The sequence below is a fragment of the Condylura cristata genome, unplaced genomic scaffold, assembly GCF_000260355.1.
Source record: "Condylura cristata isolate star-nosed mole 26May11 unplaced genomic scaffold, ConCri1.0 scaffold00003, whole genome shotgun sequence".
Classification (NCBI taxonomy): domain Eukaryota; kingdom Metazoa; phylum Chordata; class Mammalia; order Eulipotyphla; family Talpidae; genus Condylura; species Condylura cristata.
In genome coordinates this window covers 46,870,340-46,888,264 of record NW_004567104.1, presented here as the reverse complement: position 1 = coordinate 46,888,264, position 17,925 = coordinate 46,870,340, and the positions used below count along the sequence as shown (strand labels likewise).

Below are 17,925 nucleotides of genomic sequence, written 5' to 3'. Positions count from 1 at the left end.
TGTCTTGGAGTCCATTTGTTTAACAACAGGAAGTGTAAGATTGCTGAGATATGTAAGAATTTCTAGTGAAATGATGAATGTGATTAAATTCCATTTTCAGTTTTATGGAACAACAGATGTGCAGAAAACTCTTATGACAGCAGATACACGCACCATTATAGTTTGGTCTTATAAGTTTAACTATAAAAGGCCTCATAATATGCATGTTTTAGGAAAATCTTCATTTATCCAGCCACATGTTTGCGTATATGCAGATTAACTTTATTTTTTAATAACCTGGGTGCCATTCTCGAGGGTAGGATGTGAGTTTTTATTTGTTTTGGATTATTTTAAATATACAAACACCATAATAGTGTCTTTTCCTGTTACCTACTTAAATTTAATTCCTCTATTTTCGTAAACAGTGTAGACTATGATATGCTATCTCCCTTGGTACATTTTTGGTGCAAATTCTTAGTGTCTGATATATAAAGATAATATAAAATGTAAAACCTGACTTTGGAGAATTAAGGCATAGTAAAAAGAAAATAGAGCCTGGTCAATTTCTCATTCACAAATGAAGAGCCTTCAAGTTTAATATATATATGGATATTTATTATATTGTTTTAATTTTTACATATAATACCTCATTCATGAAGTAAAGCAGAAAGGAACAATAAGGAACATCCTAAACATTTTTAATATCACTTTCACTGATCAAACCTATTGTGCCATATTAAGTTTAAAAGTCAGGTAAACAAAGTAGTCCTCACAACCTTCATTAGAAATAGATAATTGTCTTTTTTTAAATGAGGTGCTTTTAATTTGTTAATTATTAGAAATCATACTGAATTTTAATTCCATAATTGATTTTAGTAGATAACAGGAATAACTCCACTTCTTTCATTTACTAATTACATTTCTTTGAATGTTTTATAATAATTTTAATGTTGACATAGATCTTAAAAATAATTTGATTATTGGGGTATTTTTAGATTTGGCTTCCATTTTATTGTAGAAATAGTGACTTTTAAAGTAGTTATGCTTTATGAAGGCTTAGTATTATATATTGTGCTTATTTAATTTCTATTTAAGTCTAACTTTAAATAAAAAGTTTATACCTTTGTCTGAGTGACTCTTCTGTTATAGTGATTAATAGAAATAGAGGTTATTGGCTGTGGCTAATGGGCAATTGAAATGAAAAACAAATTGCTAATATAATTTTACTAAGTTCCAGAGTATTGTCATTATATAAGTGAATTTATAGTAAAACAGTCCTAGCTTATGATATGAAATAAAAGGAGTGCTAATTTGGTTTTATTGGTGCAGATTACATTACTTCCAGGTTACTCAATGAATTTCTGGGTAGACAAGAGCAGATGTTTGTCCCTCAAAAAGTATACATAATACTGTCAGATGCTGGTCAAAATGGGCAATGAAAATATTAGGTGAGTAAGTATAGTAGAAGCCTTTTCATTTGGCATAATAAGGACCTGTTGGTATTATGGACTGAATTGTATGCCCCCATAACTCACAGATTGACTCACATTGGAAATTTCACATATCCTAATATAATTGCATTTGAAGTTAAGACCTTTAAGGGGCCCTCCCTGGTGGTGAAATGGGTTAAAGCACAGCACTGTGAAGCTGGCCACAGCTGCCCTGGTGCAAATTTGATCCTTGAGCAGGAAGATGACCCACATGGCATGGCAGCCTTCTTCTGACCTGCCCGCCGCTCCCCTCAGCTGTGTACTTCATCAGTATGTTGTGTACTTTGTCAGTCTGCCTGTTCTGCTCCCCACTCTCACTCTGGTGAATCCTCTCACCACCCCAGCACCTCCGGCCTATACCCCAGTTTTGTGTGCATAAATAAATAAATCTTAAAAAAAAAAGACCTTTAAGGAGGTAATTAAGGTTAAATGAGATCATAAAAATGGAGTGCTAGTCAAATACAATAGGTGTATATGGTTCCTTTTTATAGTCAAAAACAGTTACATATATAAATAGTGATGAGATTAAATTATTATTTTGATGAGGTTAAATTAAATAAACCAAGTTCTGGAATCACACCCCTATTTACTCCCCAACCATGGCTATTATTTCCTTTGCCACAGCTGTCCTCAACAACACCCTTCATTGAAACTTCTGGCATCTTCAGCATCTTTTGCTGTTTGTGCAATTCCTGCAATTGAGTTATTGTCAATTCAAATTCTGCCTTTCAGTCACCCAATGGCCCCTGAAGAAGACAGAGCATTATACTACCTCCAAAGCAAAGAACATGCTTGACATTGACCTGACAGTAGATTTGGGATGCAATGCATATTTTTGTTGAGAAAGTGCCGTCATTTCTTCCCAGATTGTAGAGGTAGAAGCTTGGCCCTCTGCTATTGCATTCGCTGTCTAGTTTGGACACTGTATATCGCAATCCCAAATGGTACCAGATACTGGATAGGTGCTTTAGACAAATGTCATGTTTAAGCAGCTTCTTTAAAAGTCAGCAATTTGTACCTGTCAAACTACTTCAAGGGTAGTACTGTCCTTTAGGGTTTCTAGAATGTAAGTGGCCCAGGTGGGACTGTCCTATGGTGTGTCCCAAGGGAAATGGGCAAGGCAGCCAAGGAAAGGGGCTGCAGGGGGTGTGAAGAAATGGCTGGTGCTTCAGTGGACTCCTAGTTTCCCTGCTGTGTGGCTGAGCTGGTGATTTCAGATTCCCTAAATCCAGGTCCTACAGTGTTGTGGACCTTGCTTTTTCACTTCCTCAGTTTGAAACATGACCAGGGCCTTGCTCTGGACTACTGGGATACCAACTAGGTTGACTTTGAAGTCACCATTGTTTTTATGAAGCCTCTCACTCAAACTGAGAGGGACAAAAAAATTATTTTAAAGTTGATTTAAATGTATTTCCTATCCCTTCATTTTTCTCTTCTTGGTTTCTGTAATGTGCATGTATTTTCTCTTGATATGGTATTTTTTCTTTTAGTTTTTGAACTTGATAAGTTTTTTAACTCAGATGTATAGGATCTAGGATTTTGGTGTCTTTTTTTTTCTTTCATGTTTTGTATTTGTTCAACTCATTTTTGTTCATGCATCGTTTTCTTAATTTTGTTTTGTTGTCTGTTTAACCTTAAAGTTCATTAAACTTTTTAAAGAAAATTATTCTGAAAGTCACATAAATAGTTTATAGATAACCATTTCTTTGTAATCAGTTACTGGAGTTTTATTAGTTTGCTTTGGTGGTGTCCTGATTGTTAATGATCCTTGGTTCCTTACATAGATATCTGCAAATTTGAATAAATAATCTTCTCTTCCAGACCTCAAAGGCTTGCTTCATCAGAGCACTATCTTCAGAGATTAGCTCAGTCTGGGATACTGGACAGATCAACTGGTAGCATCTTTGAGTAGTAGACAGGGCTTGCTATCAGGATTTCTAGTTAGATGAGGCGATTGCTTGTGTTCTGAGTCAATAAGGCCAGGAGGGTTCATGGTTATCTGTGAGCAGAGGCTGTGCTCAGTAGCTGGCAGGGCTTTGTATCTGCCCAAATGAGACTATGGAATGGGCTCCTTTGCTACCCAGCTTTTCTAGTTAGTCTTCCTGGATAGTTGTGACCTAAAGCCAACTCAAGCAGTTGGGTGGAGCTGCAAATTTTTTCCCTACCCTGGTTGATTGGTAAATGGGCTCTACAGGCAGTATGGTCTGTTGACTGGGAGATCCAAATCAGGCAAAACTGCCAATGAGTTTCCTGGCCATCTGTAACTGATTTGGATCTGTAGATGGGCAGTCATTTGCTGGGATCTCTTTATGTTAACTGCAAGCAGGAATGTGGTAGGCTGATATTTGCAAGGTGATTTTTAAAAAAGATGTATTTATTTATGCATACAGAACTGGGGTAAAGGCCAGAGTGCAGGGACAGAGAGAGGATTTACCAGAGATAGAGTGGAGAGCAGAACAGGCTGACTGATGAAGTACACTACTGAGGGGAACAGTGTGTGGGCCAGGAGAGGTCTGCCTCACCTTGTGGATTACCTCTGGGGCGAGACCTAACTCATCTGAAATGGCTTTAGCTTCTTAGTGCTGTGCTTTAACCCACTGTGCCACCAGGGAGGGCCTGCAAGATGGTTTTTATAAGCCCTGTCCTCCTCCTTCATCGTTATCCAATATCCAGTGGTTGAGACCCCCATATTTCCCAGTGATCTCTAAGAGGTAAAATCTTAGTTGGCCTTCTGGGAACTGTCCTACAATAGCTGGGTGTCCGTTTAGTGCTCTCTCTTCCCACTGGAGAAACAGGATCAGGGACCTCTTCCGGTGTGGTGCTATGCTTGCCTGGAGGAGGGGTAGTGGTGTTAGTAGATATAATTTCTTTTACTCTTTTATTTTTTTTTTTATATTTTCAGTTTTAATTTGGTCAATATTTCCAGTTTTAACAATGTGTTTCTTTAAAAGGGAATAGCTGCTTACTGTAGAATTGTAATCCTATGGTGAGCAAGTGTATATTTTTTTTTCACTTTCTTTTACTATTCTAATGCTGTCTTTCTTGATTTTTGTGGAGCTTCAACCTCCAGGGTTTGGGACTTTCACAATGGTATCTTGTCTATGGAGATTTATTAGTTGGTCTTATAAGGGGGATTGAATTTTGGGATCTATATAAGTTGCCACCTTAATGATGTCATTCTACAATTTGTCTACTCATCTGTTGTTTAATATTTTCACTGTTTCCAGGTTTTGGCTTTAAAATGAACTGCTATGAACATTTGTGTGTGTATATATATATATATATATATATATATATATATATATTTTTTTTTTTTTTAGATTTTTTGTGCATACAGAACACAGAACTGGGGGTACAGGCCAGAGGCTCAGGGGTGGCTTCACCAGAGACAGAGTGGGGAGCAGAACAGGCAGATCGACGAAGTACATATACTGCTGAGGAGAGCAGTGGGCGGGTCAGGAGAGGTCTGCTGCACCATGTGGGCAGGGGGGGATAGAACTCATGTGGAAGTGGCTTTAGCTTCTTAGTGCTGTGCTTTAACCCGCTGCGCCACTGGGGAGGGCCCATGTGTATAATTCTTTATATGGGTGATTTGGTGATGGAAAGCCCAAGGGGATTACAACTGAGATGGAAAAAGGCACAAAATGATGTAAAAATAAATTATTTATTTTTAAAAAATAGAACTAAAATAAAAAAAGAATGACTGGAATAGATGTTTACCTAATTTTCAAAAAATCTACAAAACCAATTTTGTTTCTTTCTTTTGCGAAGAACTGGGGTATAGGCTAGATATGCATGCAGGAGTGAAGGGATTCACCAGAGACAGAGTAGGGAGCAGAACAGGCGGTTACTGAAATACGATGCTAAGGGGAGCAGTGGGTGAGACAGGCAAGGTCTGCAGTATATGTGGGCTTGCTCCCTGGCTAGGGATAGAACTCAGACATAGTGGTGACAATGCTGAGTCTTTACCCCTAGGCCTCGAGGCCCACATCAGTTTTGTTTTCTAAAGTGGTTGTTAACATTTTGCATTCTCATCAGCAGTGTAGAATGGATACATATTTCCAAATAATTGTTATGATTAGGCTTTTAGATTTATTCACTCAAGTGTATAGAAATATCTTATTGTGTCTTTAACCTACATTTCCCTAATGACTAAGGATGTTGAGTAACTTTTACTTTACTTGGTATGTGTATGTCTCTTTTGGAGAAGTGTTCCAATGTTGGTGAAATTTCAAAAACTTGCCCATTTAAAAAATAGGGTTTTCAATTTCTCATTTTGTGTTACAAGAATCATTTATAGAGAGTAGATTTGAACAAATATCAAATACATTGTTGTCTCAGTCTGTTTTATGTTCATAAATGTAATTTTGAAAAGGAAAAGTTTTTTTTTTAAGATTTATTTATTTATGCATACAGAACAGGGGTACAGGTTAGAAGTGTAGGATCAGTGAGAGGACTCACCAGAGACAGAGTGGGGAGCAGAACAGGCTGATCAACGAAGCACACTGCTGAGGAGAGCAGCAGGCGAACAGGTGAGGCGAGCAGGTGCAAAAGGTGAGGTCTGCTGCACTATGTGTATCACCTTCAGGGTTGGGGTTTGAACTTGCACTAAAGCGGCTGCAGCTAGCTTACAGTGCTGCATCCTAACCCTTTGTGCCACCAGGGAGGGCCCAAAAAGGAAAAGTTTTAATACCAGTGTATTGATATTTTTAATAGTTTTTTTTTTGTGTGTGTGTATGTTATGTTTAAGAAATCTGCCATATCTAAGTCCATGAAGATTTCTACTATGCTTTCTTCCAGAAATTTAGAAATACTACAATTTAAATGTTTTTCAGACATATTATACATGGCCAGTTTGATTTCATTTCATAACATACAAACCTTATGTTCTCTACCTTTTTCATCTCTCAAAACTAGGTTATAAATTGTAAATTAATTCCTTATGCTTATGTGGGAATTCAAGAGGAAGAGATTTGGGATGCCTGCAAGGTTATTTTCATTATCATCTCATTTATTTCTAAGTGCAGTTAACATTGCTCCTAATTTAAAGTTCAGGAAACTGGAGATCAAAGAAGTTATTTGCTCAAGATGACATTGCTAGCGAAGAGCAAAAGCTGTGGATCAGATTCAATCTTTGGAGGATCGTATTCTGCCTTGAGATTGTGATGAGTTTGGAACTAGAGATCTTTTAAAAAACTGGGTTTGCCCTAACCACTCTTGTTTGTGTTGTGACTCTAATCTTGTTTGTGTTGTGACTCTAACGACTACAAAATATATGTAAGATCACTCAAATATCAGATTTATGAGTGTTCTGAGTGGGGGCTAAGAAGGCTCACTGACATAGTCCAAAACCATGATTTATAAGTCAGTATGTGCTATTGAAGTATTTGCCACTTGTTGGACAGACAAAATTAAAGACTGGTGGTGAGGAGTAATCTACTGAGTGACAGGACTTAAATCAGAGCAGAGGTCTATCATATGAGGTCTTCATTATTAGGCAAAAGGCAATGGAAGCCAACTTTTATGACTACAGAAGGCCTAGGAAAGGCAATTTTTCTTTAAGAAGAAGAAACATATAATAGTTACTACACAAGAGGCTGTTCTATGTAAACCTTTTTATTTCATTTCTGGGACTGGTCACCCATGCATATAGTCCTGCCATGAAAACATTTCAATGAGCAGCAGAGACCATTTTGTGGTCAGTAAATGTAAAAATAATGTTAGTTGTAATTTACCTTAATTCTCCCTCAATTTTGAAACAATAGGCTGACGTAGGTCTACTTTTAAAGCCTGAATTGTGCTTCAATAAATCTGGTTTATTCTTACTGTGCTTCCAGTCCGTCTTTCTGAGCAATTGCTTCTTCTGTCTTCCGAGGACTCCGCTTGGTTCCTGAATTTCTCATAGCTACTGAGGACGTTTTATCCAGTCAGTAGAAGAATGTTCAAAATAGAATAACCTAGAATGGGGGAGGGAGGAGAGAAAAAGTATTTTGATATTTTTGTCAGAAAACCTACGTCATACAGAGAAAAGGAAATAAAATGAGGCTTTTGCAAGGGCGAACAGAGTAAGTAGATTCGTTTCTATCAAGACTCAAGGACCAGCCTTCTCCGTGCTGGTATTAGCTCGGCAAATCTCTGGTACAAAGAAGAATAAATAAGATCACTGAACAAAGATGGTCCAAAGAGGGACATCTTCTCTTCCGGTTTTGTTCCTTTCGCTGACAAGAAAAAAAGGATGCGCTCTCTGATGAGCCCTGCTGTGCAAAGGCGATGCGCACCCAGGTCCCAAGACTGGACAGGGCCCAGCCCGCTGGATTTCGGCTGTGTGACCCCGGCCGCCAGCGCTCGGGGGTCCGCGGCCCTGAGCCCGACCCGCGCAAACTGCGCGTCCTTGCCTCCGGCGGCTGTCAGTCAGCGCCCAAGGCCCGCCCCTCCCCGAGATCGACCAATCCTGGCCTGGGGTCGGGGGTGAGGCGACGTAGCGGGGCCTGGAAGCCGCGGCCAGGCCGCCTCGGGCAGCGGCGACAGACTGAGACGAAGGGTACCCAGCGGGAGGTGAGTGCTGGCCGGGGTGCTGAGTACTGGCACAGCCCGAGAGACCCTTTGCCCGACTCCTAATGAGTGCGTCTTTCGGCTGCGAAGCACCTTTCTCGCGCCTGGGGTCCCGAGCCCCCGAAGCCCAGGCGGGGAGCCTTGGAGGTGTCACCCTGAGGCCAGCGGCAGGGGCGCCGAGGGGAGGCTGCGGCCCAAGGCGGAGGCAGGCTTGGCCCCCCTCCCCCCCTCCCGGCTGCCGCTGCCACAGATCGGAGTCTCCAAAGTCGCGACCGGTCTGGGCGGGGAGGGCGCGGGACCGGGCGAGAACATCTTCACCCTCAGTTTTCGCGACTGCTGTAACGTGGGAAGATGTCGCCTCAGCGCGGCGGACGGGGACCCCCGGCCTCCGCTAAGGACCCCGGCCCCCCTTACATCTCCTATCCCGGTGAGGGGCACTTGGCAACGTGTCTCCCCTTGGCCCTCATCTCCCGAGTAGCCGCTGCGTGGGTGGTGCTTCGCGGCTGGTGCTCTGGCTCTCGCTGGACTGCTGCTCCGTCTCCGAGCTGTCTTTTGGGAACCTCAGATAAAGCTATTTGGGGAGAAAGGAGAAGTGACTTCACACGGTGCATTGTGGAGACCCTGCAGCTTTTCATCAGTTACCATAAGGATGGTGGTCACAAGGATTCTCAGGCAGGATTTATACAAAATTTGTGTGAATGTCAATTTCCTCTTGCCTTTCATTATTTCAGGGAGGGCTGTTGCTACATTTTCCAAGGATAAAGAATCACACTTCTCTGACAGGCCTCCCCCTCCTCACTGTGGTTAATTATCATGTGGAACATCAGAGTGTGCCTGGAGCTGGCGGGACTCCCAGACCCCGATAAATAATTGTCTCGATTCCACACCGTGGAGGCGGCAGCACAACTGTTCTTTCATAATGTTTGGGTTCTTTCTTCCTTTCACTATGTTTAAGTATCTTTTCTCCCGGCCTGTTATCCTCACAGGCTGGGTGGGCTTGATAAAGTCTGCTGGTGTTTGTAGCTGTGAAAGGAAACAAAGGAATAGATGACTGAAGTTCTGACCAACAGATGCAGAAAACACTCCTCTGGCCACCCTGTTCTAGTGGGCACCTTTTTCTTGGACCCTAGTCCCATAGATGCTGATTCAGTTGGTCGGTGTCTAGGCATTGATGTTTGTAAAAGCTTCCAAGTTGATATTAATGTGCAGGCGAGGTTGAACACTGTGGACCTATGAACATACCACTCCCCCCACTCCCTTTTTTTTTTTTTGCAACACCGTGGCATTTTGAACTGGTTTGTTTACTTCTCAGCCTTTTCCCTACTCCCTATGATAGCTTGATGCACTGCTTTGAAAGGATAAGGGGAAGCCTAGATGAGTCAGCACTTTGGACAAGTGGGTTGGTAAATAAAAGAGAAGTGGAAGTTGGGAAAATAAATTCTGCAGACATCTGTCCTTGTTTCATCTTTGTTGGAGGAGTGGCCATATTCAGTTGACCCATCATTGTCAACTGTTCCTGGGTGAGTTCCCACTAATTTAGACTCTGCTCTGTTACATTACATACAAAATCTTTTTCAACATCCTTTGAAATACAGTTGCTCTTTGAAAAGTTTACATATAAACTTTTACATTTGGTATATTTCATGTAAATTCAGAATATAGGGAACCACGTATTCTTAATTAAAATTCAGCCCCTTGCTCTGACAAGTGCAATTATATTTATGTGATTAACAGATCAGAGCAGTCAGGGGATAGTTTCAAAAACTGTACTGTCTTTGTGAAATGGTTATCTGAGAACATTAACGCCCAAGAGGATGTGTTTACTACCTAATTTTCTTTCTTTTTTTTTCCACTAAATTCATGTATTCCATTTGTGTGAATGTACAATTGTAATTCCAAGCATTGAAAGCCATCAATGGCTTTTTTTTGTAAGATGGGAATGGGAAATTATGTAACAGTCTAGGGTTGTTGCTGAAGATGATTAAGAAGTTAGATTGGTTGGTTAATAGTCTTAATCAAAATCTGGCAAAGCAGTCCCAACATACCATGCATTTTACTTTTTGCTTGTTCTTTGAACATAGAGATGGAGCATGAATAAGTGGTGGACTGACTCTTCATAAAGATTTGAAAACAACACTCAAATTTAGAGTCTTCATGGAGCTATAATTTCTAGATCCATATAGACCTGTAAATCTCTGCTACAGTGCTAGGATGGATCCTTGAGCTATATAATTAGTGTGTCTTTAAGAAAATAACAAGGAATTTTTATCTTTGGCTTATATTTTTTTAATTATATTCTTATTTACAAAGTTTTGACCTTTAGTTCCAATCTGATTGATATGTCATATTTAAGTCCATGTATATAGCTGTTATTGTTTTTTTTTTTTTTTTTTTTTTTTTTTTTTTTTTTTAAAGATTTTATTTATTTGTGCATACAGAACTGGGGTACAGGCCAGAGCTCAGGGGCGGTGAGAGGCTTCACCAGAGACAGAGTAGGCAACAGAACAGGCAGATGGTCAAAGTACACTGCTGAGGGGAGCAGCGGGCGGGTCAGGAGAGGTCTGCCACACCATGTGATCACCTCCGGGGCTGGCGGGAATTGAACTCATGCGGAAGCGGCTTTAGATTCTCAGTGCTGTGCTTTAACCCGCTGAGCCACCAGGGAGGGCCTGTTATTGTTTTTTTTTAACTAGTAGAGAAAATGTTAATATCTCCATTCCTCTAACTGGTACTGAAATCTATGTCCATCTCTTTGAGATACAAAGTTGTACTCTTAATTTCAAATGTTTTATTTCATTTTCAGTAATTGTTAGCCTTTATTTCACATACCTTATCTCTGTTGCAGCAGGAAGAATGGTATAAAAATGAAAAAACATCAACTTGTGCTTCAAATGAGGCAAGAAAATAATAAGGGCTGTTGTGGTGATTGCTTGAGTTCAGGACTTTACCCTGGGCGGAAAGTTAGATGCAAACTCTTATTTCTTATTTCTGGTAAACATTTCTTCTTGGGAACTGGACTTTTCCCAAAAAAAGGTAAATAACACTTCAATTTTATTTTTTGCTTTAATGTACTTACAGTAATGTACTTACAGAGTCACTCCCATGTAACACTATTGTTTTCACTCAGTTCTGACACTGTTTGTGATGCCAAATGATATTTATGCTCTTTTTGTAAGTTTCTTTCTTGTAATAATGCCTCGGTTATATATACATATTTTTTCAGTCGATTTTATATTTGTAAGAAAATGACTTAAACCTGTTAGAGATCTCTTCTTCACGTTGAAATCTTTCTTTTTAATTTGATTTTTTTCATATCTTATTTAAAGACTCATTTCTCTTAATGTCTTGTCTTTAATTACTTTTAATTGCTTCCTAGTGAGTATTATTTCCTAGTGAAAAATTAGGACACGCAGGTAAAAAGAAAAACAAAACAGTCCAGAAGTGACATTTTAGTCTTTGTCTCTTCAGAGAAATGTCTCAGGCTACATCTATTGAGGTGTACAAATGGATTGCAGAAATCTCTGTGTTGCTTGTTCATAGTAAGTTGTCATGTGTTTTCCTGGTAGGACCCTCCATGATGATTTTTGGTATAAGTCCCTAGCCTTGAAGGAATTCTTGTGTATTTTTTGCTACTTATATATCACTGTAGCTTCTTTAGCTCTGGGGTCAGCTTTTCTTTAGCTGTGGGGTCATTTCCATTGTTACCTTTTGTACCACTGACTACTGCTGTGCTGCTACCTGCTCTGAACCCCACTGACCTACTCTACACTGCTGGTGTCTGATTTCCTGTGCAGTATAACCTTTGATTTTTCTCCCTCTCTTGCCATCAGGGAAATTATTATGGCCAACTTTTTGAGTAGGGTTTCTACAAAGGAGCTGTTGGGGCCTTGCTTTTTCCCTTTATTTTTCACCCATTTCCTTTCCAGAATTTTTAGGTACTTTCTGGGTGGGTGGTTGTCTGGGTGTTAGAGAACGGATTTTGGAGGGCTCCATGAAATAGTTAAATGCAGTCTTTCACAATTCCTGGCTGAGGAAATGATTAGGATTGGTAAATTTATGCTTCTTTCTTTAGGACAAGTACTACACAAATACTTATCTACACGAGTTTAAGCTTTTCCAAGGCAAATTTCTCACACTTAGAAAGAGTATAGTACAGAGTAGACCTTCATAACTATTTATTGTGTGAATTGTTGAATCAGTATATATCATGTAAAGCTCTAGTACTATGAGGAAATAGGAAAAACAATGCAATATATTGTTATTAAGATATTTTTTTCTATAACACCTGTTTTATGGTATTTTAAAAAATACATAGTTGTTGGTATAGTCTAGTCATGAAGACACCAAATACACACAAATATAGAGAACAGCTGAGAGGTGAAAATGCTAAGTGCTATGGGAATATTAAGTATGTAGGAAAGCACATTGGAATAACTTAGCCTTGTCTCCACTTGACGCTAGGGTGAGGGAGCAATGTCTTGATCATTGTGGTATAGGAATGGATCAGACATGTGGAGTAGAGGAGTAAGGAGAAGGGGGACTGGCCATGAAGCTGTGAGGAGTGTTGATGAAGCTACAGTTTTCTGAGATCCTTTCTTTTTTTCCTTGCCCTCCTTAGAAAGCCTTGCTGGAACAAAATCCTACCACTTTTCTGCTTACCTATAACAAAATAGCAGTTTGGAGCCTCCCTGGAGGTGCAGGGGGGTAAGTCAGCACTATGAAGTTATTAGTAGCCACTGAAGCATGAGTTTGATCTTTTGCTGGGATCTCACCCCCACACCCTGCACCTGTGGCCTAGCTCTTACATACATAAATAAATAACGCTTCTAACAAATTTCCATTAAAAAATAGCAGCTTGGGAAAGCATTTTGAATTCATTATGGGACAGCAGTTAGGAGCTATAGTCTGTGAACCCTTCCTCTAGCATATGTGATGGAGGAGTTGGTTATCCTATTAACTTCTCAAGCTTAACATTCTTCTACATCTTCAGAATAGGTGTTTTGTCTCCTTTGCCTTGTGTTCAGTTGAAGACCAGCATTAATGGACCAAAGATGTGGTAGAGGAGCTGGCACTCAGAAGTTGTTTACTTAGTTCTGTCATATAGAGGAATGGTAATTCTTGTTTCCCAGGAAATGTTATTGTGGTCTGGCACTTTGCCTTCTTCTTATGACTTGACACCTTCCATCAGGATAAGGAAAAGATGTCATTTCTCTTGATCCATCCTAGGCTAAAGCAGTCACTGACCTGTTGTTGTATTCTTCCCTTTAAAGGTGTCCTTTGAAGAAAAAAATGTGCTTCTTAAATCAACCATATCATCACTTCTGTATGAAGAACTCTTAAGGAAAGAAGCAAATTAAACTAAAAGCTTGTCTGCAGCTCAGAAAAGCAAAGATATGGAGTTTTGAGTAGTGAACGTAGCATGGTGTCGGCCATGGGTGATCAAGATACAGCCAGACAATGTGGTTCAATTTCTTCAAACTACGACTTTTCTGCTGTCTATTTGCAGTGTTGATGGTGGTGGTGCTGGTCATTAATATTACTCAGGTAGAGGTGAGTGCTCAGTATCCTCCTTGATAAGTGAGGGAACCAAACCTAGGAATTTGGGGCTAACTAGCCTAAGAAATGTTAACTATTAAGAAACTTATTCTGGTCATGGTTCTTGTTTTTATTTTTTAATAAGTACTTAGGTGCCTTATAATGGTTATATACTGTGCTAGTCACCGAGGGTACAGTGGTAAGCGAGATAGACATGATTTCTTCATGTATGAGAGAAAATAATTCATAATCATAATTATAGAATATAAAATAATAATAAAAGTAATTAGTGGTACATATATACAATGGAATATTATTCAGCAACCAACCAAACAAACAAACACATGCCTTTTGCAGCAACATGGATGGAGCTGGAAGGGATCATGCTTAGTGAAATAAGCTAGAAAGAAAAGGGAAAAAACCAGATGGTTTCACTCATAGCAGGAATATAAAGGACCAGCTGAGAAAATAATAATAATGAACAACTATATTATCAGAGACATTTTACAGGGTGGAATGGGAAATGGGATCAAAAACAGTGCGGGGGAGGGAAGTGCACTGGACTTATGGTGATGGCACATGGGTTATTTGGTGAGGGGAAGCCCACGGAGATTACAACTGAGATGGAAAAAGGCACCAAATGATGTAATAATAAACTATTATATTATTTAAAAAAAAAGTAATTAGTAATATGAAAAGTACTCTAAAGAAAGGAAAACAGAAGACTCTATAGGAACTTTAGAGTGATAAAGGTAAGTTCCTTTCCTGGTAAAAAGCTGGAGCATTTCTGGAGTGGAAGATGATGAATCTGTTTTGAACACTGCTGTACAGCAATGGAGGGCATGAAACATGTCTTGCTGAATTCCTTTTAAGTGTCTGGCACTAAGAAGTTACTTAGTAATTACCCCCCTCTTCCTCCCTCTTCTATTATCTACAAAATTTATGGAGTAGTTTTCTATATAAAATGATGCTGTCCTTTTTATTTTGTTGGTTCATGGTACTTCTCAGGTTACAGGTATAAATTAATAATGGTCTTTTTTTGCTCATGGTGTTTCTTTGCTCATTGGCTTTTACGTGGATGAATGTATCATGGCCTTGTGGGAGCTCAGGTCACTGTTCTCTTTTGTGTTTTTAGTTGGTTCTTTTCCTGGTAGCTTCTTCACACACTTGCTCTCAGTACTCTGATGAACACTGGAGTGAGCCCCTCTGTAAATCTCCTGAGCATTGTATGTGCAGCTCTCTTCCTGTTACACTATACTGTGTTCTAATCAGCTGGCTCTTTTCTTTCTTTTTTTTTTTTAAAGATTTATTTATTCATACAGAACCGGGGTACAGGCCAGAGATGAGGAGGGTGAAAGGATTCACCAAAGACAGAGTGGGGAGCAGAACAGGCCAACTGACAAAGTACACTGCAGAGGGGTGCAGCGGGCGGGTCAGGAGGGATCTGCTGCGTGCCATGTGGATCTTCTCCAGGGCAGGTGGGGATTGAACTCATGTGGAAGTGGCTTAAGCTTTTTTAGTGCTGTGCTTTAACCTACTATGCCACCAGGGAGGGCCCCAGCTGGCTCTTTTAAGCCTCGTAGTTCCATCTTCTGAACTTAAGTATTTTACCATGCTCCATGTTTCCCCTCTCTATGCTGTTACCTGAAAATACTCTCAAGACTTTAATCACGAAACAACTGTAGATCACCTTATCTTGGAAATGGAGGTCCAAGGAATTTGAATTTCAGGGGGGAAAGAGATAATAGCAGCTAAAAGGAGAAAGATTCATGGAACAACAGGAGGAGGATTTAGAGCACATTGAGCCTATAATCTTATATTGGATGAGGGACATAGTATACATCATGAGTATTTTTGTTATTATATTACTAATTTTGTAGGAAAACACATACTCCTCTTTCTGGCTGAAGAGGGTAAGATACCATGAAGACTGGCAATTAGATACATTTACTGCTGGGGTATGGGGCACTGAGGAAGTTCTTGCTTATAGATGAAGTAGAAAGTGTAGAGGGCTGGAGGGTTATGTGCAGAGACTTGAAAGAATCATGTTGGGAAATGGAGCTGATCTGGAGAAATGGAGGGTGATAGGAGGGCAGTACATTTTTTTTTTTTTTATTAAAAAGTTTATTTTTACAGGAGGGCAGTACATTTTAAAAAGAAATAATAATTTATTTTTACATCATTTGTGCCTTTTTCCATCTCAGTTGTAATCCCCTTGGGCTTCCCATCACCAAATCACCCTGCACATCACCAAAGTCCAATGCATTTCCCTCCCCCCACTGTTTGTGATCCCATTCCCCACTCCACTCCCACAAAATGTCTCTGGGATATAGCTGTTCATTATTATTATTATTTTCTTGCCTGGTCCATTATACTCCTGCTATATGAGTGAAACCATCTGGTATTTTTCCTTTTCTTTCTGGCTTATTTCATTTAAGCATGATCTTTTCCAGCTCCATCCGTGATGCTGCAAAAGGCATGTGTTTATTTATTTATTTTTTTTGGTTGCTGAGTAATATTCCATGTGTGTATGTACCACATCTTTTTAATCCACTCGTCCACTTTTAGGCATTTGGGCTGTTTCCATGCCTTTCCAGTTATGAATAAAGCAGCAATAAGCATGGTATCTTTTTGAATCAGCGTTTTTGTGTCTTTTGGGTAGATACCTAGGAGTGGGGTTGCTGGGTCGTAGGGAAGCTCCATGTTAAGCAGTTTGAGGAACCTCCAAACATTTTTCCATAGTGGTTGTACTAGTTTGCATTCCCGCCAGCAATTCAGGAGGTTTTCTTTTTCTCCATGTCCTCGCAACAACATTTAACTAACATTATTGTTAGCTGTTCGAAGATGGGCCGTCTCACTGGGGTGAGGTAGTATCTCGTGGTTTTAATTTGCATCTCCCTTATTACAAGTGATGTTGAACATTTTTTCATATGTTTGTTGGCCATCTGCATTTCTTCTTTGGAAAAGTGTCTTTTTAGCTCTTCTGCCCATTTTTTGATGGGGTTGTTTATTTTTGTTGAGTTTCATCAGTTCTTTGTATATCTTTATGATCAATCCTTTATTGCTAGTTTTGTGTGAGAAAATTTTTCCCAATCAGTTGAATGTCTGTTTTTTGTAATGACTCTTTTGCTGTACAGAAGCTCTTTAACTTGATGTAGTCCCATCTAATTGCCCTTGCTTTCACTATCATTGCATTGGGTGCTGTATCTTCAAAGATGTTACTGAAGTGTATGTTGTATAGTGTTTCATCCATCTTTGCTTCTAGGTGTTTTAAGGTTTCCGCTCTTATGTCTAGGTCTTTAATCCACTTCGAGTTGATTTTTGTGTATGGTGCGAGGTAGTGATCTAGTTTTATTTTTTTGCAAGTAGCTTCCAGTTTTCCCAGTACCATTTATTGAACAAACTTTCTTTGTTCCATTGTATCTTCTTTGTTCCTTTGTCAAAGATTAACTGGAGGGCAGTACATTTTAAAACCTTAAGTGTATGTGGCACTCTCTGCATTGATTTTGCAAGTGGATGTTTTTGTTTTATAACAATCAACTGAATGTAAGAATAGTGGGGGAAAGGTAGTTGTATACATGTAGGATAAGTGAGGAAAGAGTTAAGGAGGTAGGCCAGAGTCCCACATTTTACTATTATTATAGTCAGGAAAGAATGATAGAAAATTCCCATGCTAGATCCATTTTAGTCCTTGGAAATTTCTGGGCTGAATGTCATCTAAGAGCTCTAATTATCTGCACAAATAAAAATTGAATAGTAATGGAAAAGGGAGCTGGCAGTGATGAATGAGGTGAGACAATTCTAATTTTGACAATATAAATAAGTCTTTTGGTGGAGTGTGGTGAAGCATCTTCCCTTGTCTGAAGAGGTCAACTTGTCCAGAATGAGAATGTTATCTTAACTTTTAAACTGTTTAATATTTCACTGTGATGATAATTGGTTAGAAAGCTTGGGATGGAAAGAAGGAAGTAGGGAATGAAAAAGACCCTGAAACCTGGCAGTCTCCCAGCCCTTAATTCCTTTTCAATTCTATGCTCCTGCTCCTGACTTTTGATTAGAGTGTCTTAGCGTTTTCGAAAAAGCACAGACTCCATTTTTTTATATTATCCTTTCTCTCCATTAAATTTTTTTTATTTTTTATAATATAATAGTTTATTTTTACATCATTTTGTACATTTTTTATTTTTTCATCTCAATTGTAATCCCCGTGGGTTTCCCATCACCATGTCACCCATGTGCCATCACCATAGTCCTGTGCACTTCCCTCCCCCATTTTTTTTTTTTTTTTAGATTTATTTATTTATTCATACAGAACTGGGGTACTGGCCAGAGATGCGGAGGGTGAGAGGATTCACCAGAGACAGAGTGG

General features: G+C 39.4%; 1 protein-coding gene across 4 annotated transcripts in view; it reads left to right on the top strand.

Moving 5' to 3' along the window:
- Positions 1–7,935: 7,935 nt before the first annotated feature.
- Positions 7,936–17,925, top strand: part of NXPE3 (neurexophilin and PC-esterase domain family, member 3) — a 32,454-nt gene continuing 22,464 nt past the window's right edge. The window contains exons 1-4 of one of the 4 annotated variants that reach the window (XM_012733966.1): positions 7,937–8,024; positions 10,867–11,054; positions 12,640–12,725; positions 13,292–13,571. In XM_012733966.1, coding sequence (XP_012589420.1) covers positions 13,479–13,571 — 93 coding nt within the window. In that variant the 5' untranslated portion in view covers positions 7,937–8,024; positions 10,867–11,054; positions 12,640–12,725; positions 13,292–13,478. Of the gene's footprint in view, positions 8,025–10,866; positions 11,055–12,639; positions 12,726–13,291; positions 13,572–17,925 lie in introns of all 4 variants that reach the window. The other 3 variants (XM_012733977.1, XM_012733961.1, XM_004675241.2) reach the window with 3 other exon arrangements.